The sequence below is a fragment of the Triticum urartu genome, chromosome 6 (genome assembly GCF_003073215.2).
Source record: "Triticum urartu cultivar G1812 chromosome 6, Tu2.1, whole genome shotgun sequence".
Classification (NCBI taxonomy): Eukaryota; Viridiplantae; Streptophyta; class Magnoliopsida; order Poales; family Poaceae; genus Triticum; species Triticum urartu.
The window spans coordinates 11,496,930-11,518,827 of NC_053027.1; the positions used below are offsets into that span (position 1 = coordinate 11,496,930).

The 21,898-nt window shown below is 46.9% G+C and overlaps 1 protein-coding gene across 1 annotated transcript; it reads right to left on the minus strand.

The window, feature by feature from the left end:
• Nucleotides 1-5,643: 5,643 nt before the first annotated feature.
• On the minus strand, nucleotides 5,644-9,850 carry LOC125517590. The gene is made up of 3 exons (XM_048682797.1): nucleotides 9,710-9,850; nucleotides 6,358-9,374; nucleotides 5,644-6,163 (listed from the first exon to the last, which is right to left on the minus strand). The coding sequence occupies exons 1-3, from the start codon at nucleotides 9,719-9,721 to the stop codon at nucleotides 6,160-6,162; spliced, it is 3,033 nt and encodes a 1,010-aa protein (XP_048538754.1). The 5' UTR covers nucleotides 9,722-9,850; the 3' UTR covers nucleotides 5,644-6,159.
• Between the last annotated feature and the right edge of the window lie 12,048 nt (nucleotides 9,851-21,898).

Here is a 21,898-nt window from a genome sequence, read left to right on the forward strand (position 1 = left end):
AGCGTCGTCGGTGCCGCATTCCCTCTTGGAGGTGCTGCTTGGTATGCGGCGGTTCGGAGCCTCGGGTTGTGGTGGTTTGTTTCTGGAGGGCGTAGCGGTGGCGGGTCATCCGCGCTTTGTCAAGCTGCCGTTGTTGGCATTTGTTTCTTCTTCTTTTTCTCTTGGGCTTGTTGTGTTGTTCGTTCCAGCGAACCTTGTATCGGTGTTGGTTGCTTTGGAATACAAAGCGGGGAACCCTTTTTCGATAAAGCATTAATGTCGACCTGCCCTGCTTCCATTGCGCCACGTCAATCGAGATGAAGTCGTATAGCTTCCGTTTTACACAGGTACCGGCCAGAGAGTTCTCAGCTCTCGATAGGTTATGCCTTGAGGGCTGCAGCATCGTAAACCTTGTCACAATGCATGGTCACCCTCTGCCCGCGCCTACGCGTGCTCAAGGTGATGCCAGATAGGTCCGTGCGTGATGTTACAATCAACTCGGAGTCGTTGGAGGAGCTTGATCTTAGTGTCTATGGAGGAGTCAAATGTCAAGGCATCCAAATCATGACACCGCTACTTAAGCAACTGAAGCTCAATAATTATGTTGTTTTGTAGAATTGTTTGGGTGCAGCAATGGACTTTGCGCCGGAGATGGAGAAACTTCCGGTTGCCAACTTTACTTTGTTGGAGCTACATCTCAACGCAACGGGGCATGTTTTAGGAGGACTTCTCCGGCAACTCCTTATGATGCATCACATCCAGGCTGCTACACAAAGGCTTAAGGTTTTCCTATGGGACAGGCGTTGGGTAATTCTCCATGCTGCTTATATATTTTACTCATAAGTAATTTGTTCAAAATACAATGTAATGTTTTACATGTTTCAGGCAAAATGTCTTGAAAATTGTCCTTGTGACGAGCCCAAGAACTGGAGGAGCCAAAGTATCTCCTTGACTCATCTTGAAGAAGTGGAAATCAACAACTTCAAAGCAGGGGACCATGAGATAGATCTCGTGACAATGGCATTGAGATGGGCACCAAGGCTTAAGACAATGACCATCAAGCTAGCTGATGAGACAGGCATTCAACGATGCGCCGCAAAAATCTACGACATTTGTTCGGTGTATCCTTTCGTTAATTGCTCTGTTTACAACCGCGCCAGTGGACTGGTTTAGCATACGTGCATACAGTTACAGTGCTCCTGGATGCAAGGGAGGTCATGACAGAGTGGTTACGGGCATGATTAAAATTACATGAGCTTTCTTTGCTTCCAAAAATGAAACGGACCTAAATGCAGCGCTAATCTTTTCCGTGAGGGGGTCTCGTTGTATACCAAGTCTCGGTCATGTTTAATATTTCGAACGTGTAATATTCCAATTGATGTTTTCTGTATGGGAGATGCTACTACTTGTGATTACCTCTATATATACTCGGTCTTGCCTCATGCTTAATGCTTTGAACATCTTTGTTTTGAAACTTGTATAGTTTTTTTCATGCCTTTCATATTTTGTAAATCTGTAGGCTGGTTAAGATGTACTGTTTAAGTGTTAACATGCCAACTATCAATTCCGCTCTTACTTCGTTTGCTAGTTGATCATGCAAAGTATAGTATGTAAAAAGAATACACATACATGATGCAATTTACATTAAATAATGATAATGAAACTGCAAAAGTTTACTACAATTGATGTGTAGAAAATGGAATTAATGGTTATTGGTACATGTAAAAACTAGATGACAACCCGCGCGTTGCTGCGGGACTCATTTGCAGACACCCTAAAACTATAGTGAAGAAATATATGTGGTCATATATTGGAAGCAGATAAATTGATAGACAAATTGATGGAGTACACTTGTGATGATAACCGACAACACCAAGGTATTAGTTAGAAATTTTATCACATATACCAACGGATAAAAAAACTCTATGCAATGACATAATATGAATGTTTATGAAGACACTAAGAAAATGATCCAGGATATGCCGTGTCATCCTTGTGTCATGTCAAGCATTTGTAGATGGGCCTTTTCCTTGATATAACTGCCAGGGAAAAAAATTAAGAAGGTATGTACAATTAGTAAAATGAAATGTCCCATATATATATATATGCAATTATGATGTTGTGTTTCTCTTTCGTCTTAACTCATATCAGTTCATCTCTGTATAGTAAAATCTAAGTTAAATATAGCAAATATAAATCACCTGATGAAACTTGATGGCGATCAAGATGAAATTTACTGTCACAACAACAACAACTATATCATGGTCTATTTATAAAATCCATGCTTGACGGGCTGATAGCAAATAAATATAGTATATTTAGTGTGATGTTTTGATGTTTCTCAGACCTAAAGAAGAGAGAAACTGAGTTTAAGAAAAGAGCAGAAACCTTCTATTTGGACGTCAACAGTGACTATCATTGACATCGGTTAAATTTAGTGATGGCACCTGAAGTTGAAACTTCAGAACACAAAAAATATCCGAGCTGCAAACGCAATGGTAAGCATCAGAAAGAATTGTTGGTTGCAAAGAAAAATATCAATTGGTATAAATATATAGATGTAGGATAAATATACGATTTGATCCAAAACTGCATCAACATAGGCAGACATATAACTCGAAAATCAGCATACATATTATCTCAATTTGTCATGCAAAAACATACCACTTCATAATCATAAGAAAAGAGAGGCAGATAGTCCAACAAAGCATATCAGGCACGAGATTCAACATTTATGTCGCTCATTTCCTTGGACAGATAGTGGCAGATGCGCAACCTGTATAAGTGGTTGAGGAGATAAGATATCTTGTTGATGTAGATAAGAAAATTCTGCAGAAACAAATGGAGCTGCAAACTGCTTGGACTTTGATAAGATAATACCACGGTGACATGGATTAGAAATTCATGCAGAACCAAACATGGGAAGGTAGAAGATTAAAGTTGGTTGACGACTGCAACATGGCAGGTTGTAGTACCTGCTGCATAAACAAAAAAGAATATATTTAACCTTCTAATGGAAGTACATACTAAAACTTCACCCAACAAAAGCATCAGGAGGCCGTGGACATTCAAAAAATATTGGGAGGCGGTAGAGATTAGGGAGTAGTTAGATAGAGGAAGATGATACCTGTGAGGAGGATAGAGTTGTACTTCCAAGCGAGGAAAGAGACATGAGCTTGAGTGATTGATGAGAAGACATGCATGGGCGCATGATTGCATGACCACCAGGAGATGAACCGCAGAATCGGCGGATGGCAGATGCACAGCACGATGCCAAGTTGGATAAAAGCACTAAGCATCTGGCGATTAGGCGCAACCTCGCTGATGATCTAGATATACAGGGACCATGGAAAGGAGGGGATTGAAAAGAGGTGTTGACATTGTTGGGAAGGAGAAGCGGAAGGGATGGTACCAATTGTAGGAGAAGGGACTGAGGAACGTGCCTGTGGAAGGCCGAAGGCGGCAGCCGCTCAGTTAAATCCAGCAGTTTCTACCGTATTTGCAAGGTAATGGAAGGCAAGGAGATGAGCGGGCGATAAATGCTGCTGTTTCGATGTGCCTTCATGGTTGCATTTTTGTCTGGGATTTTGGGAGAGAGTCGGTCGCGGTGGACGGAAGAGATACCGGCGCCCATTGGAGTCGCAGCAGGGAAGACGATGGCCAGCGATTTTTTTATTAGTTTTTTTTTTGAGGGATTTTTATTAGTTGAATGGCCAGCGACTTTTTGTGATGGGGCTACATCGGCGTCGAACAATCATGGGCTACAGCCCACGTACCAAATACTGGCTTGGGCAGCCCAGTTGTAAGAGATCTGAATAGTGCAATGCATCGAGTCCATCCAGGGCGCTGGTGTCGCAGGGAAAAGATGAGGTCGAAACACGAGAGGTCGGTCTGCTAATTGGAACCGAAATGCTGATGCACTTTGATGAGGTGGATAGCCTGCATGTCAAGAGAAATAAGATAGTGGGGATCAACTATTTAGGTATTATAGATATTATAGATCATAGATACCCCAGCTCGCATGATGAATTGGTCAGATCCGCCGCTTTCTAGCCGCTGGATTAATTCCATATTTTCTTTTTTGACGCTGTAACGGCGGGCTTACGCCGGCCTGAACGATATATTAATGAGCGGTAACAATTACAACCAAGCATGGCAGAGGTACATGAGTAGAGGGGTGAGAGAGGAAGAAGAACTTGTTCCATAGGCTACATTCTCGCCGCAAGATGGAACAACATAGTACTCCAGTCGCGGAGCATGGTTTGCTTTTGCTCGATGGTACATCTATTGGACCATAGCAAAAGGTCGTCCGCACAGGCGCGGAGGAGATGTTCAGCTCTGAAGACTTTAGCATTTCGTCTCTTCCATATGTTCCATAAGATCGCAATGATGACCGTGGACCTGGTTTTGTCAGTCAAATGGCCGCCCCAGCAAGAGATGATGGAGTCAGGCGGCTCATGACAAATGCTGTTGAGTTCGGCCCATACAAGGCTGACCTGACGGCAAGAGAACAGTAGGTGATTGATAGTCTCGGGGGTGTTGCAGAATGGGCATTTATCTGAGGTCGCGATGCCCCTTCTCAAGCGACGCTCGTTGGTGTAGAGTCTGTCTTTGTGGGCCAGCCATAGGAACAGCCTGCATTTGTTCGGAGCATAGTTCTTCCAGATTGCTGCTGCAGTCGGGTCAATCAGATGATTTGCCCATAGTGCACCATACGCTAGGCTCGTGGTTAGCGGCTTGCCCTCGATCCTGCTGATTCTCCTGTCAGGTACCTGTTCATTCAAGGAAAACGTGGCGAGCAAAGCTCGTATATTATGCAGATCGCCTTCAGCTGCGTGGGACAATCTCGGGGCAAGGGTTGTATTCAGAGAAGGTTGTGGATTAATTCCATTTCAGGCTTAAGATCTACCGTCAGTTCTTCAACAATCTTCAGATTAACTCTCGGGCATCCGCCTTTGTTCCCGACTTCCTGTATGCACTGAAATACAAGAAGGGGAGATGCATAAAGCTAGCAGAAGAGCAGACAGGCAGATCGAGCGCAGGTGTGAGGCAAGACAGTCGGCATAGATGTAGATAGTCTTTAGCTCAGCAGAAACCAAATAGATCATTCAGAAGTCACTAGAAGATGGGTGGATTCGAGAGCAAAGAATATAGATCACTCAATCGATTGTTCAAGTTTCAAAAGAAGAAATCGGCCTTATGCTTGTAGCTGGGATAGCTACAGGAATTAAAGATGGAGACAAAACATCGCAAAGCAGCAGGATCATGATGCCAATTGAGCAATGTTTTGAATCTTCCGAGCCAGTCGAATCGAGGAAACTATCGAATGCAGCATACAGATGCGAGTTGCACAAAGCCGTACCAAAAAAACACAAAGATATGAAATTGTATGCAGTTAATTCTAAGCAAAGGGCAGTCTGTATACGGGTCGGTGCCCCAACACAAATATTAACAAGTGGCAGGATGAACTCTTTTCCGCAGCACACTATCTCCGAAGGATGGTGAACAAGCTTTACTACATATATATGCCAGACCATGTATATAATATACATCTATCTTGGCAAAGGAAATACAGGCCAGGAAGCACATGCGACTATGCGAGCCAGCCTAATAGGCAAATAGCCAGCACATCAGGTCCGAGTACACGATGGAACAATGAGCATATATAAAATTGCCTGGGAACAAACACCATCCCAGCTTACTTGCAATCAACACATAACAAGTGACAATGTTCATAGTTGTACCACAACAAACAACACCACGCACACACACGCATATCACCACCATCATCGTTAATGCTTACAAATTACAATCACCACATACCCGACAGTTCATACTGTAATAAGCAACCACACCATGCAGAATGAGCAAGCAGCGACATGAGCGCTCATGAGCTCGTGTGTGCTGCATAAGCTGAATGCCCACTCTGATTTATTTCTCATTTGCTCGATAGCTCTGAGCAAAGATGATCAAACCACACCAAATCAAACTGGAAGCCGCACCAGCACAGCAAGGCAACACAGATGTAGAGAGAAGAACACCACAAACCAATCAAGCGGGAAGCAGGGCAAGCAACGCACAGAGACACACGGCAGGAAAGCTTCTGTTATGTAGGAGGTAGGGGCATTGCATGCTTGATGATCGATCTTTCATATTTCCTTGAAAGAAGCTCAAGATCGATTACCTGCAGCATACAAACCAGCAATGGTATGAATGATCCAATCACACATACTACGTAATACGTATACTTCAGTACTAGGTTGAATTTTTGTGTAGAGAAAAGAGAGTAATAATGAGGTTCAGCACAAGAGCTTACTAGCACAGTGTATGTATGTACTAAGGAACATACGTACAAATGAAACTAGATGGAAAGCCCACCTGAGTACGGTGCCTCTGGGCAACTGGGCCTTCTTGTAGTACAGTGAGTGGGTTGGCTCGTAGAGGGAAGGATGGTGGTTCTCCTCCAACCCATCCCACTCCAGGTTGTCCCACCATTCCTTCTCGCAGTCCACCTTGGGCGGCTTGGTGTCACGGGCAACGGCAGGCAGGCGCCTAAGGCTCCAGCAGCCCCTGATCTTGATAGTCTCGAGTTTAGGCGCAAACATCCTGCGTCCACAGATGCGCTGCAGCACGGGGAGCTCATGCAGGTGTATTCGCCTCAGCTTGGGAAGTTCTTTAATTTTATCCTGCTCTTGAAGCTCAGGGCTCAAAGGGAATACCTCCGTGAGATCACCACAGTAGACTATCTCAAGGGTTTCCAAACCACTCAACCCTGTCCAATCGCCCGGGCATAAGGGGAATCCACTCAACCCTGTCCAATCGCCCGGGCATAAGGGGAGTACATGTACGAGCATGGGGCAGTAGTCCAGGTGTAAGAACTTCAGGTTGAAAAAGTATGCTTCAACTCGCATGTCCCAGATGTAGCGTGCAGAGAGGAGTTGGGATGCCCAGAATGTCTCCAGATAACCAAAGGTGTATCTGCTGTACCGGGGAACAGTAAAGACTGTGTCCAACTTGGGGCACCTTTCCACCCGACACCATCCTAGCTTACGCCATCCTTGTTCAGGCACGGAGATACTGGTGATGGAGGCGTTATCATACATGTGCATAGATGTAGCCCGACAATGTATACAGTAAGGAAATAATAATGCGTTAGTACTAGCACCTGAAGCATCCTCCAAAAGTTTGTTGTCCTCCATGAGCACCTTTATCATAACTGTATATTCAAGTTCACGAATGTAAATCTTGGGGCAGTCTGACACCATCAAATCTGCAACTGGGCCATTCTTCAGTACATCTTTGTACTTGGAGTCCATTATGGTACTTGTATGCGGTTGTACTTGCACTAGTTCGTAGCAGCTTGTTCCTTGGATGTTTGCTGCAGCACATATATCAATATGTAAGGATGACTTATCTAAAACACTTATGCTTAAGGGGCAAAGGGACCTAAGGAGCCGAGTGTCCGTAACAGAAATCTGCCATCCACCCTTAAACATTTCTTCTTTCCGCTGGTGGAGGGATGGATCAGCTTGTGGATGTGCAAGTGGTGCCTCCCCACCATAAGCTGATGTTGATGGTGAGGTTGTGTCAATGTGCACCACTCTCGGCCAGTTTTCTCGCCAACCATCTATCATATTCTTTGGCCACAATATTGCACGGAGCTTCTCAGAGCCTAGCAGGACGATCCGCTTGGGGGCGTATTGCACTCCTCCAAGGTTGAGGATTTTTACTCTTGTGCCTGAGAGTTCCATCTCCTCGAGACCCCTCAATAATCCTTTCAACAACACGTTTGCCAATTCTTTGCATCCCCTAAAAGAGATATTTTTCAACCCCTCACATCCATCAATAATGACACTCTTAAGGCTACCGTTGCTTGCTGGCCCAGATAAGCATGCCATGCCTTGTGTGATGTGATTTCCCGAAAAATCAAGAAGCTCCATGCTTTCCATCTCTGACAACATGTTGTTGTTGAAGAAGCAGGTGGACTTTGTTACCCGGAGCTTGCGAATGTTAGACAGCCGTCCTCGCAAATGGCTCATGTCCCAATTTTCAGCACCCATCACATTTAGCTCCCTGAGCTGGGTCATGAGATCCATCACCCTTGCTGACAAGATCTGATCACAATCTGTGTACCGCAGGTCAAGCACCCACAAGTTTTGAAAGCATGAGCACGATCTAGCGGTGTTGTTGTTGTCCAACTCATCCTGCTCTTTGTCTGCATCTGTGTAGTGATGATTTGTGGTAATTCTTGTTAGATCGTCTTGGCAGTGCTCAAGCCACAGGAACCTCAAGCTATGGTAATAGAGGAATGGAGGCGATGAGAAATTGAAGGTGCACCATGAGAGCTTGAGCACGCGGAGCCCGTGCGAGTGTTGGAACATGTTTTCGAGAATAACACTGAAGCGGCTCTGTACAAATCCACAAGTTGCTGTTGAAATACAGTATGGCATGCGCTCAGCTGACTTTGTCAGGTGAGAGGATAGCATTACTGTTGATTCATCATTACTAAGTCGATTGTCATTGTTCAACAACCGTACCTCATGCCGTACAACATCACCAAATTTCCATGCCTTGTCAATGTCTGTCAATGGGATGATCCCATTGCATACCCAATAATTACTGGTGTGTATAGCCCAGTCGTAGTCAACGATGTGAGAGCCGATGCAGCACTGTTTCAGCATATACAAGACACACTCAGCAGCAATCGCTGAATCAATGAAGATATGGCTATGCTTATAGCAGGAAAGTTGTGCAGCCTCATGGTGAACTAGATAAGACCAAAGCTCTTGTGGATCTCGCAAATATCTTGAAGCTGAAACAAGAACATGTGTTGTTGTGCTCTTCACATTGTCTGTCATCTTGGGGTCAAGCCGAAACCTCCCTCGGAAAGTCCACAGCATCTTGCTATTGGCATATCCATATAGAGAAAGGCCAAAATTGAATATATCAATCTCCTCATTGCCTCCATTATGCAGAATCACCAAGAATCTCCGATTCTGTGTGGTTTGATAGATCTCTCTGACAACTTGTGCTATCTCAGTTCGGGAGCCCTCATCTAACCCATTAATATCATCTAGCTCATCTTGCTTGTCAAACATCTCCATCACCCAATTGGGAAGGTTCAGCTGCTCTGCTATTTTCCTCTGCATTGCTCTTCTGCTTTCCCACTTTGAGCAGTCAATGTGGATGATTTTCTCAAACTCCAGCCCTGCAGGCCTTGTCGACGGCTCATTTGATACTCCAAGACGTTTGGCTACGGCTTGCAGGACGGCAGATGCCCCAAGACCATCCCAGCCATCAAAGTAGATGGCATTCTCTCTGCTGCTTGTAGTGTCTTTCCCAAGTTCAACGAGAATCCTGTCGACGGCCACATCAATGGTGTCCGCCTTGATAACCTGCATATGTGTACAGGGAGGTGAGGTGAGAATCGGTCCAAACTTCAAACTTGGAATTCAGTACTAACAAAAAAACAAGCTATAAGGTGACCCATGTATTGGGCTATTGGCAATATTCTGATGAATGACTAACTGTTTTTTAAGCTCCATTAACTGAGCTGCAAAATAAACACATGCATGATCCAAATTAACTAACGACCGTGCTGGCAGGCATAGACAAAACTTTACCCCAAAATCTACCGTAATTATCTATATTGCAAACTGCGCTTGAATGGATAGAAAATATATATAACACGCAGAATGGAATGAAAGGTGATTTGTAAGTGCAAAAGTACCTTTGTACGCATGATGAATTGATCGGGTCTGCGGGTCTCTAGCCTCTAGATGAAGTCATTTTCGGGCTCAAGATCGACCACTCAGCTCTTCAGCAATCTCCATATATACTAATATGTTGACCAGTAGTTGATCAGTTCCGGACTTCCTGACTACATTGAGATACAAGTAGAAGCGATAAACAAAGCTAGCTTAGATAAATCTACAGCTCGACAAGCAGATTTAGTACAGGTGTAAGATGAGCTAGTTACATATATACCTTGGTTAAGTGAAGAAATGGCACTATGTAGAGAATCTGTAGGTCGATAGAAGCCAAGTAGATCGTTCAGGTGCCACTATAAACTGGCTGGATTGGAGAGCAAAAACAAGAAAAAACAGCCGTGCTACATGGTACGGCGGGATAAACTTGTGAGGTGCTTATTTCTTGTGCTTACACACAAATGCCTTGCACAGACTAGAAGCAAGCGGTTCTATTCCTTACCTTTCCCTTTTCCATATTCCCAATCCATGCCAGGATTACCTTTTGCTTTAGCTAAATATGAAAAACAGTTCTTTGCTTGCAGCTGGCTAGCTGCGCGCAGGATTTAAAGATAAAGATACAAGATTGCAATGATGTCTGCTCACTGTCCAATCTTCCAGCTAATTGAAAAACTTTTGTGTCTCTCAAGTCTCAAGCCATTCGGATTGAAGAAACTCCGAAGTAGGGCAACCAAATTTGGATTTCAACTTGAATTTCCATTACACTAGTAGCAAAAGGGTCAAACGTGAAGCACATTAGTGCCGGTTTGAATTTGAGCCGGCACTAATGTGACCATTAGTGCCGGTTCCAACGGCTAGGCGGGCGGGCATCATTAGTACCGGTTCGTGGGCAACCTTTAGTACCGGTTCATGCCACGAACCGGTACTAATGAGGCTAGTGCGGCTGTGGTCAGGCTGGGGCCCCCACGAAGACCTTTAGTACCGGTTCATGGCATGAACCGGTACTAGAGTTTCTTAGTAAGCTGATTTTTAGTCCCACCTCGCCAAGAGAGAGGCAGTATAAGCGGTTTATAAGCCGTGAGTGCAGAGACAATGACAAAGAGGCGCAATGCTCACCTGCACGTTGATTAGATTCAAGCCTTTCGGAATAGTATAGATTGCACTGAGCTATGTGCAGTGCAGTCTACACTATTCCAAAAGGCTTGACACTACTAGGAAAAGGCCTACTAATGGCGCGCCTAATTTGGCCATTAATGGCCCATTAGTGGTGCCCCATTAGTATATTTTACTAATGGCGCACCTCAGATGCGCCATTAGTATATACAACAGTGCGCCATTAGTATGCCTCCCAGGGGGCCATGTATACCCAGGTGCTTTGGCATACTAATGGCGCACGACAACGAGATGCGCCATTAGTAAGTTCGGCATACTAATGGCGCACTGTCTAATGATGCGCCATTAGTATCCTTTGGCATACTAATGGCGCACTATGGTGTGATGCGCCATTAGTATGAATATTAGTTTTTTTTTATTTTTTTATTTTCTGTTTTTTGCACAGGTTACAAAATGTATAATTGGACAAAATATAAACAGCACACATCAACAACAGATTCATCGAATACAATAGAAGATTAGTCTCTGAATACAATTCATCATTTTAGTCTCCGAATACAATTCATCATATTAGTCTCCGAATTGAAAAGACCGAAAAAAGATAGAACATTATATTACAAGTCTCGAGACCGCGAGTTTGTCTTCACATTACAAGTCGATATCGATCATCTAAACTACCATCACATAGAAGAGAGCTGCGGTCATCACGATGAGCATCATCACGATGAAACTCGTCTTCATCCGGTTCCTCCAACGCTCCCTCCCCTCTCCCACTAGATAGCGGGTGTATCTAGATTCGGCCTCGGCCCTAGTGGCGTACCCTTTGTAACTGTTACCGCTGAATCGGTGAACCTGTCTCCGACACTCCTCCCAGTCGTCGTAGACTCCGGGAACCTTACCCTTGTACACGACATACCACGGCATCGCTATGCAGTAGCCAAACGAAACGTTAGTACCAATTCACAGACAATACATAAGCAATATATAAGTATGCAACAGAACGATCGGAAGAGAAAAGCAAGACATTAATAGCATCGATTACATCTTAAGTTGAACGACTCTCGAAACCAAAGAGACATACTACAAGTTTTAAAGTTTAATTACAACATGAGCCAATCGATGTTTCAGAACTAGACACAGCATCACTGCTTTCGACTCGACTCAAGGGACCGGAGCGTGGATGAAGCCGCCGTCTATCGTGGGAGTCATGAAAGAACGGGCGTTGTCAGCCTGCATTTGTAGGATTGTGTCGATGTCACTGTTGGACGGTTGATTTCTGAGGTAGAACTGCCCCGAGGTACGAAGGACATCTTGATGGATGATTTCCGCAAACTCCGACTGGATGCGAAAGAATTCTTGTCTGATGTCCGCGTCCTGGATTGCCGACACGCTCGCGGCCCAATCTTTGAGTCTACTCGGTAGCAGAAGGTGATGATGGTCCCGTACGATCGCCCGCATGTGATGGATGGCGTAGTAGGCACCCTTCTGACCGCCAGGCGGCTGCTTGACGCAGCAGAACGTTGTATTGTGGGAGAACACGTGCTTGCCGTACTTACGAATAGGCCTGGTGAAGGTGCCTCCAGATTTGACGTAGCCGGGGAGAACATCATCAAGAACCTTCTTGACATTTGTGTAGTCTACGTTCGACTGACGGTCCGGGTCGAAATACGTGGCCATGGAATATTTGGGGCTTAGGAGGATGAGCGTGCAATGTGTGTCACTGCAGAAAACACGGAATGTTAAAAGAAAAACGATCGAAATCTAAGAATTCATATGTTACGGGGCGGTTGAGGGGAGGACTTACTCGGGAAAGTAAGGCACGAGGAAGTTATCCTTATCTTGGTTTGCCAGAATGACGCCTTCGAGGTAAGAACTCGCGACTTGCCGGTCCCCAGCGCTGCCCAAGATCTTGGCACGCATGTAGAAGGGGTCGACTATCACGATGTCCGGGGTCTTGTCGCGAATGATCCGCATCTCCATACTCAGCGAAAATAGCCGAACGAAGGTGTAGTGCAGCGGATGAAGGTTCAACATAGCGTGGATGTCATCAAACCGCAGGACGATCGTATCCCCGATGGAGTTATCCACAAAGCCCTTGCCCTCTGGCACCTTGGCCACAAAAACCGGGTATGCCACATCCTTCTCTCCGAGACGCCGCTTCTCCAAAGAAAGAACACTGTCATGCAGACTCCGCATAGCACCGGTTGCAGCATCGAGCATATTTCTCGGTAGCATCGGCCTACCCGCCACATGCACCCTCCTCGAGATATCCTTAGGTGAAGGTGGCCCGTCCTGAGCACGGATCGTAGTCGATGCCGGCTGGCCCGCACCCTTGTTAGTCTTTCTTTTGCATGCCTTCTTCTTCTCCTGTAATGGGACCGAGTTCTGCTCACAGACCGCCTTCTTGAGTGTGTTGGGGCTGATCATATTTCGCACCTCGCCTATCTGAGGCTCGGTGAAGTCGGCAGCTGGAGGCGTCTCCTGAGAGCTGAACTGCAGACGACGCCTGTTGCAACTTGGCTTCTCCACGGTACCAGCTAGATCGCGCACGTCTTTTGTTGGGTTGGGTTCTTGAGAAGGAGGCCCCATGAAGTCGCCACCGTACCCATGATCGGCAAAGTACTGATCGACGTTGGCAAATGTATCGTCGTCGTCGTTTTGATCCTGTGCCATATGCATGTTTGGATCCAGTGGCATAGGGATGTCCGGCACCGTTGCGGTGGTCTTGCCATGGGGCCGACTTGGCGGCGGCACGACTGGCGGTGTTGTCTTTGGGGTGGTGTCCCCCGCCCCCAAACGAATCTGGCTCTTCGACCAAAGCAGGGGCAAGCTTAGGCAAGCGCTGAGGGTCATCACGTCATCATCGTCGGCCCCGACGGGTCGAATCGGAGGTAACAACTCGTCGCAGCCTGGCAGCACCCGAACCAGTTGAACCCTAAACAAGTTGGGTGGCATCTGGGTACCGTGGAACAAGGGGTTGCCCGGTTGAACGATTTTGCCCTTGGCGACATCGACCAACTCGTTGTTCACGAAGTGCAGGAGAGTGCACGGAACGTCGGCGGCGCCCTGCGAAAACATGTAGGGCGTCAGGGATGCCCAGTCAAAGGAAAGGAGATGAAGTCCTCGGCCGAGAGAGGCTTAATTAGTTACCGTGATGATGGCGTCGAGCTCGGCTAATGTCGAGGCACCGCCAACGGCGGGCGTGCAGTTGATGGAGGGGCCGCTTGCTGCAGAGGTGCCGGCCGGCGTACACCCGGGTGCATTAAGCTCCCGTGCTGCCTCCGCCGGAGACACCAATGCCGCCTCCGCCGGAGACACCAATGGCCCCGCCATTGCGTTCTGCGAGTTGCTGGCCGTGAAGCTAGGAATCGTGGGCGGCCCCTGTTGGCCGCCCGCAATCCACGCACTAATCCCCTGGATCAAGGTAGGCACAATGGCGGTGATCGTCGCTCTGAGTTGTTGTTGCACTTGCTCTTGGACAATCTCCGGAATCCGCGCCACCTGTGCCCTGAGTTCTTGAACCTCGCGCGCCTGGCTTTACGAGCTGGTCTTTTTCTCCTTTCGCCCACCAGTGTTATAGTATGACGACCATTTTGTCGACAAGCCTTTGCTAGCCACACGACCAGCTGACGTCGGCTTACTGAGCTTATCCTTGTTCTTCATTACATTCAATGCCCTATTTAGAGTGGTGTCCCAAGGGTTGCTCTTAGTCGACCCCGCGCTACTGCTTTCAGTCGCCTGCGGAAGGAATGTGAACCATTTAGAAATTTGGCTTCATTAATTAGAATGCAACCATATGGAGCTAATTACGCGGGGGTGTATTCCTTACCAGAACAAGCTCAAGCGCCCTGGTCTTCGGATCCGTGGTAAGCTCCTTTGTTTTCGGGTCCTTCTTGTACCGGGCCCTGACAAAGTTCCTGGTCTGCTTGTCACCGTATTTATCGAAGAGGGGCGGTAGGCCTTGCTCGGCACGGTCCGCCTCCTCCTTGTCCCATATAGGCTCCGCCACTCTGTAACCGCCGGGACCGAGTGTGTGTTCCCCTAAGTTCAGCTCCCGCATTTCTTTCCCCCACCTACTTGATTCGGAGCTTGCGGTGCTCGAGCAATTGATCTTGAAGTCGTTGTAGTCATCTTCGGTGATCGAAGGATTTTTCTCCTTGATCTTCTCATAACTCTCACCTTTCTCGATCATTCTCTTCACATTGCTTTTCCAAGTAGACAGGGCCGTGCTCATCTTCGTGAGGGCAGCATTGTTCACTTTATTCCCTTTGAGGCTTGTGTTTTCAAATTCAGCGGGGAACTTGTATCGTTCGTGCAGCTTCGTGAAGAGGAGGTTGCGCAAATTCCCTCGGTCAGGATGCCTGAGGTTCTCGGTGTTGATCGAGACGGTGCTCCGGAGAATGCACCCGAGCTGAAGCGAGTACCCCTTGACTATTCGTTCGGGCGCCGTTGGATTCCCGTTGGAGTCCACTTCAGTAACTTCCTCCTTGAGGGTGCGGAGCACGGTCGGGCGCCGGTCCTTCCGTTGCCTCTTCGGTTGGCTGCCATCTGTGCGTGCGCCGCCATCATCAGTGGTGGCATCCTCGGCAGCACCATCAGTGGTGGCATCAGTGGGGTCATCCTCGGCGGTACCATCAGTGGTCTCAGGATCGGTGGGGAAGGCGGCGTCCTCATACAAGTGAGGTTGTTCCTCCATCTCCTGGGACAGCTCCCAGAATTTCTTGCCGCCCGAACCCCCGGCCTCATCGTTGTTGGCCATGTTTCTCTATAAATAGGAACAAAGTTTGGTCAAAAAGTTGGTTATTGTCAAGGAACAAGATCTCTAAGTTGACCAAATAACCTAATTCTCGAGGAATGTCGCCAAAAAGTTGGTTATTGTCAAGGAACAATTGAGAGATGTTTGTGATATTGCCTAGGTGATATCTAAGCTAGCTAAGATAGTAGCTTCCTTGCAACCCACAAAAGACAAAGGAAAAGGGGTGAAAAGGGGGAGATGGTTAGCTTTGATGAGCAGGCAACATCTTCCTAACCCCCTTCTTCTTGTCTCCTCTCACTATCTCTCTCACACACATGGCAAGCAAGGGTGTCTGAGTGTGTGAAAAAAATACTAAACTAATCCAACCACTAAAGCAAATTAATTTTTATTTCGGTTGAGAATCGGGCACCTTCTAGGTCAAGAAAATTGGGCATGACCTTTGCTAATTTTCTTGACCTTGGAGTGCCCCATTTCTCAACCGAAACGGAAATTAATCAACGTTTCAGGAGAAAGGGGTCATTTTAGAAGATCACAAGTAGCAGCAGCATCACTTGACAAAATCACAACTAGCAGCAGCAACTCGCAGATAGCAGCAGCAGCATCACTTGACAAGTAGTACAGCAGCAGCAGCAGCATGCATGCACTGGTCCATGGCACAAAGTCCATGACCCAGAACAGAGCACTTTACTAAAAATGAAGAAGAAAAAAGGCATGCATGCACTGGTTGTAGCAAATCATCACTTCTGAATCAAAACAACAATTAGGACAGGGAAATTGTGACACACTTCTGAAGAAAAAATGATTTGTGTAATCTGGTTGGTACTCTTACAGTTGCATAAATTGAAAAAAATTTGATCTGTGTGATCTGGGTTACAGTATCAGCAACCTTGCATTTCATTTTATACAAAGGAGCTCACAAAGGCCATGTCATGCTTGGCAATATTTGTTTACTGAAACTAAATGAACATTTTACTGGTAGTGTACTGATAGTGTAATCTAGCTATTGTACTGATATTTCTGTTTCTTTGAACATTTTACTGTCAATAAAAATGATGTACTGCTGCTTTCAGTTAATTCAAATTAGCTAAAACCTTTTACTGTCAAATAGTGCTAATGTTTACTCTATGAAATAAACTACTCCTCCTCTATTCTCTTCTTTAGTTAATTAGGAATAGTTTTAGAGGTAACTAACTGAAACTATTTATCATGTTGACAACAGTAGCATGTGGACCTATCATGGGGATTTCATATCAAAATAGAGGAGTACTCCTGTTCATTTGGAGAACTCATACAACAATTGTTATGCATCAAACTTGGGATCAACAGTAGCATGTGACAAACAAATTATACATCAGGAATAAAGCATCAACTTTGTCAAGCGTATGAAATTGCTTAGGTTCAACAGAAAACAAAAATGCCCTATCAATTTTCAATGCCCTGTTTAATTGACCAAACAAGTGTTTTTATAGGCATAATACAGCAGCACATCCCCATAATGATACCACGGGCCCCCTGTCTCATTGTAAATAGACAAGTAGTACTGTCCATCATGTATTATCTAATACTGTATATTCTTGCTAGGAGGAAGACCAACTTTCTGGGTAACTAGTGTATAAACTAAACAGTATAGTCAATATCAGCCTGACAAAACAGAACTGAAAGCATTCTGAGGTTGAACAGAAACCTAATCAGGCAGTTTTACTAGACAAAGACGGCAGCAAACAAAATAACAGGCCAACCAATGAAACCTAAAGAAGAATGATCCAATTGACATCAAAGTACGCGTTGACACCCACATTCCACAAGAAAATTGACAGCCTGACCAATGAAACCTAAAGAAGCATGATCCAATTGACAGCAAGTATACATCAACACACCTAGCATCACCATCTAGTCATAAAGCGCGTCCAGTTCATAATTACACCTAGTCAAGAGTCAAGACAAGCTTAACTTTCAGGAAAGTTGATGCACATTTCCACGAAAGCCCACCAAACAAATTGCATCAGTTTCATAATTTTTAACGCAAAGGTGCAATGGATCCAAATAAACTTGCATGTGAGAAACCTAAACAAGCCATATCCAAATGACAACGGGAAGGCATCAATGCAAATTAAGGTTCGCATCAGAAACATGAAAAAATAGCTGTGCAGGGGTTCTATGGATCCAAAAAAACTTGCATATCAGAATCCTACAGTAACAGTCAACACATATCTAGTCAATACGTATGTGGATACCACCGTCGATCTACTAGCCATGCAAAGTTCCAGGGGTCAAGATATGCTTTCACATTCAGAAACACAGGAAACCTAAAGATGGTCCAACTGACAAGGGGTGCCCATCAATGGGCATGCAGGCTCACTCGAACCTTCCAGGAAGGTTATGACAATAATATAAATCCCAACCTAAGTTAGTCCTGAAAAGGTCTAATGGATCGAAATAAACATGTGCAATTCAGAGAACTACAGAAAACAGTCAACACCACCAAACAGTAGGAATGCGGATATCACCAACGACCAGCATGACTAGAGTCCTACTAATCTAGATATGCTTGCACATCAGAAACATTCAGAAATCAAAATTTAACAGAAGTGACATGTTGCTGTGCAGAATTAGTCATGCATAGGTGTTTCACATACAGAGGGGAGTTCTTGATTAGTTAAGAAAAGCTCAAATTTCAGGAAAGTTAATCCATATTTCCAGAAAGTAAATTCAGATGCAAAATGAGTACATTACCAGAAAGTAAATAAGCTGCAATGGAGAAGGGGCTAGGCATGGTCAGAATGGATTGGATCTTGTAGCATAGAATCATCACAAACGAGGGACGGGGCAGCAATGCAACCAAGCTAGGGTTAGGATGGATAGAAGCAAGCAGCCGAGGGGGGAGGGGGCAGCTCACCTGGCTTGGCGTCGAGGGAGAGGAGGAGCCGCTCTGCTTGCTTGGCGTCGAAGGGGAGGAGGAGCTGCTCTGCTTGCCTGGCGTCGAGGGGGAGGAGAAGCCCCTCTGCTTGCGTCGAGGCGGTGGTTGGAGACGTCGGGCGTCGAGGCGCAGGGGCGCAGGGGCAAGGGGCGGCGTCGAGGCGTCGGGGCAAGGGGCGGCGTCGCGGCGTCGGGGCGGCGTCGCGGCGTCAGGGCGGCGTCGAGGCGGCGGGGCAGCGGCGTCGGGGCGGCGTCGAGGCGGCGGGGCAGCGGCGTCGGGAGAGGAGAGGGGAAGGGGATCGAGGGAGAAAGAGGGGATCGATAGGTTTGGGCCGGGAGGAAGTATGGATGGGCGGGGGCGGCACAATACTAATGGCGCACCATCCCTCGGTGCGCCATAAGTACATCCATGCTAATGGCGCACCTCACCCTGGTGCGCCATTAGTATTTTGCTCGAGCCAATAGGTTATCTACCACCTGAGCTGATCCACATCAAGTCCCCTCTACTAGCTCAACTGGTCAGCAGCCAATTCTCACACCAGGAGGTCCTGGGTTCGATTCCTAGGCTCCACAAATTTTTTTATGCATTTAAAATGTTGTTTGATACTTATTTGTGTTTAAATATGTCCAAACTTGTTTAAATCATATCAGTAATATTTTTTTTATAAGACATAATAATTTTTTAAAAAATATCATCAAACAGTAATGCCGGAATATCATCAAACAGTAATGCCGGTGGAGCGGGGGAGGGTGCGGGGGGTCGGCGGCGGCGGTTGAGTAGGGGAGGGGTGCGGGGGGTCGGCGGCGGCGGTTGAGTAGGGGAATCGAGGGTGCGGGGGGTCGGCGGCGGCGGCCGGTGGACCGGGGGGTGCTCGGCGGCGAGGAGGACCGGATCTGGGGAGGTGGGATAGCGATCGAGATGGAGGGGGATCGAGACCGAGTGTCCATGAAATTTAAAAATATTCATGATAGTTCAAAAATTGCCCATGAAATACAATCGAGAAATGAAAGCTACGATTTAAATACAATCGATCTTAGCTAGCTATCTGTTCACAATCTTCTTGCCCTTCTTTTTCGCAAATGGAGTTCTTCTGTGGAACGGACGTCCTTTAGGTAGGGTGGTCCTGCTTCTTCTTGTGGTGTATGCTGCTACTTCATCATCGTCGTCATGTTCGATCCTCAGGTCGCCGTACTTGTCGAAGTCTTGCTCATTGGCTACTCCATCCATTCCGATGATCTTTCTTTTGCCTCTCCTCACGACAACACGACTGGGCTTTGACGGGTCGGTAATGAAGAAGCATTGGTCCACTTGGGAAGCCAATACACATGGCTCATTTTTCGCGGTGACGTTTGCGCCCGCGGTCTTGGATTTGGCTTCGGGTATAACCATGGTGGTGAAATACCGGTCTTCTTTTAGGACGCTCTTGGCCCATCTGACACGGAACATCGGGACCTTCTCTCCAGCGTAGCTCAGCTCCCAGATCTCCTCGATCCTTCCGTAGTATCTGTCCTTGTCGTTACCGGTGTAGGATTCCATCGTTACCCCGGAGTTCTGATAACCATCGCTCTTCATGTCCTTGTTCTCGGTGTAGAATGTGTAGCCGTTGATATCGTACGCCTCATAGGTCATCAGGTTATGCTCGGCGCCCTGTGACAAGGCGAATATGAGTTGTTCTTCCGCGGAAGAATCCTCATGTAAAGGGTATGACAGAAGCTTCTGCTTGAACCAACGCGTGAAACATGAGTTGTGCTCTTTGAGTATATCTCCGTCCGTCCTCTGTTGGCCTCGGTCATTGTACGTCTTCTTAATAAAGGTTTTGTGCTCTACCACCCAAGGATCGACCACGTCTATGTGTTGTAGCGCGACTAGGTTTGCTCTTTCAAAGTCGGCGAGTCGACCCTCGAAGTCGACATGCATTTCGCGACGACCCTCACGGTGACCCCATCCAGCGAGCCTGCCGAGGTGCCTGTTGACGGGCAGACCAACGGGGTTCTCGATGCCTAGATAATTCGTGCAGTAGGAGATGCACTCTTCGGTCAGAAAGCCCCTTGCTATGCTTCCCTCTGGACGTGACATGTTGCGAACGTATCCTTTGATGACACCATTCATCCTTTCGAACGGCATCATGCTGTGCAGGAACGTCGGCCCGAGTTGGATGATATCGTCCACGATATGGACCAGCAGATGCACCATAACATCGAAGAATGCGGGCGGGAAGTACATCTCAAGCTCGCATAGTATCACCACAATCTCTTCCTGTAGCCTTCTGAGTTGCCTCACGCCAACAGACTTCCGAGAGATGACGTCGAAAAAGTTGCATAGGCCAAATAGGGTTTCACGGACGTGCGCGTCCATGATCCCACGGATTGCAACTGGAAGTATCTGCGTCATCAGCACGTGACAGTCATGAGACTTCATCCCGCCGAACTTCAGCTTCGCTGGGTCTAGGTATCTGCTTATCTTCCTCGCGTAACCGTAAGGAAGTTTTACTCCTATGAGGCAGGTGAAAAACTGCTCGATCTCCTCCTGACTTAGAGTGAAGCACGCGGGAGGGTAGTCATTTCCGATCTTCTTGGCCTTTTTGCCTTTGCGACGACTTTCCGTGTCCTGCTTCGCCTCATCATCATCATCATATATAGCGTGAAGCTCTTGCCTGATGCCCATTGATTTCAAGTCTGCCCTTGCTTTCGGCCCATCTTTGGTCCTCTCTGGCATGTTGAGCAGGGTACCAAGGAGACTCTCGCACACGTTCTTCGTGATATGCATGACATCAAGGCTGTGAGGCACACGGTGGATCTTCCAGTACGGCAAGTCCTAGAAAACAGATCTCGTTTTCCATACCTTCAGCAGCGGCTCTGGCGCCTTTCGCTTCTTTCCCGGCTCTGGCGCCTTTTGCTTCTTTCCCGGCAGTGGGCAGTCTTTCCAATTTTTCAACAACTCGTCTATTTCCTCGCCGCTCCTCGTACGCGGGCGTCCTCGGGGTTCGGTTTCACCATCGAACAGATCCTTGCGTTTTCTCCACGGGTCATCGTCGCGAAGCCACCTTCGATGTCCCATGAACACGGTTTTCGAAGACCCAGGATCTTTATCTAGCTGGTGATACGTTGTGTCATCCATGCACCTGACGCATCCAGAAAATCCGTGGACCACCTGCCCCGCGACATATCCGTAACCGAGATAGTCGTGCACCGTCTTGAGCAGCGCGGCTCTCATAGGGAAATATTCTTTCTCTGCGGCGTCCCACGTATTGGCTGGCGTTTTCCACAGCGTGTCAAGCTCCTCTTTCAGCAGCCCCAGATACAGATTGATGTCGTTCCCTGGTTGTTTCGGTCCTTCAATTAGCATACTCATGTGAATGTACTTCCTCTTCATGCACAACCAGGGGGGAAGGTTGTACATCCACACAAACACAGGCCAGGTGCTACG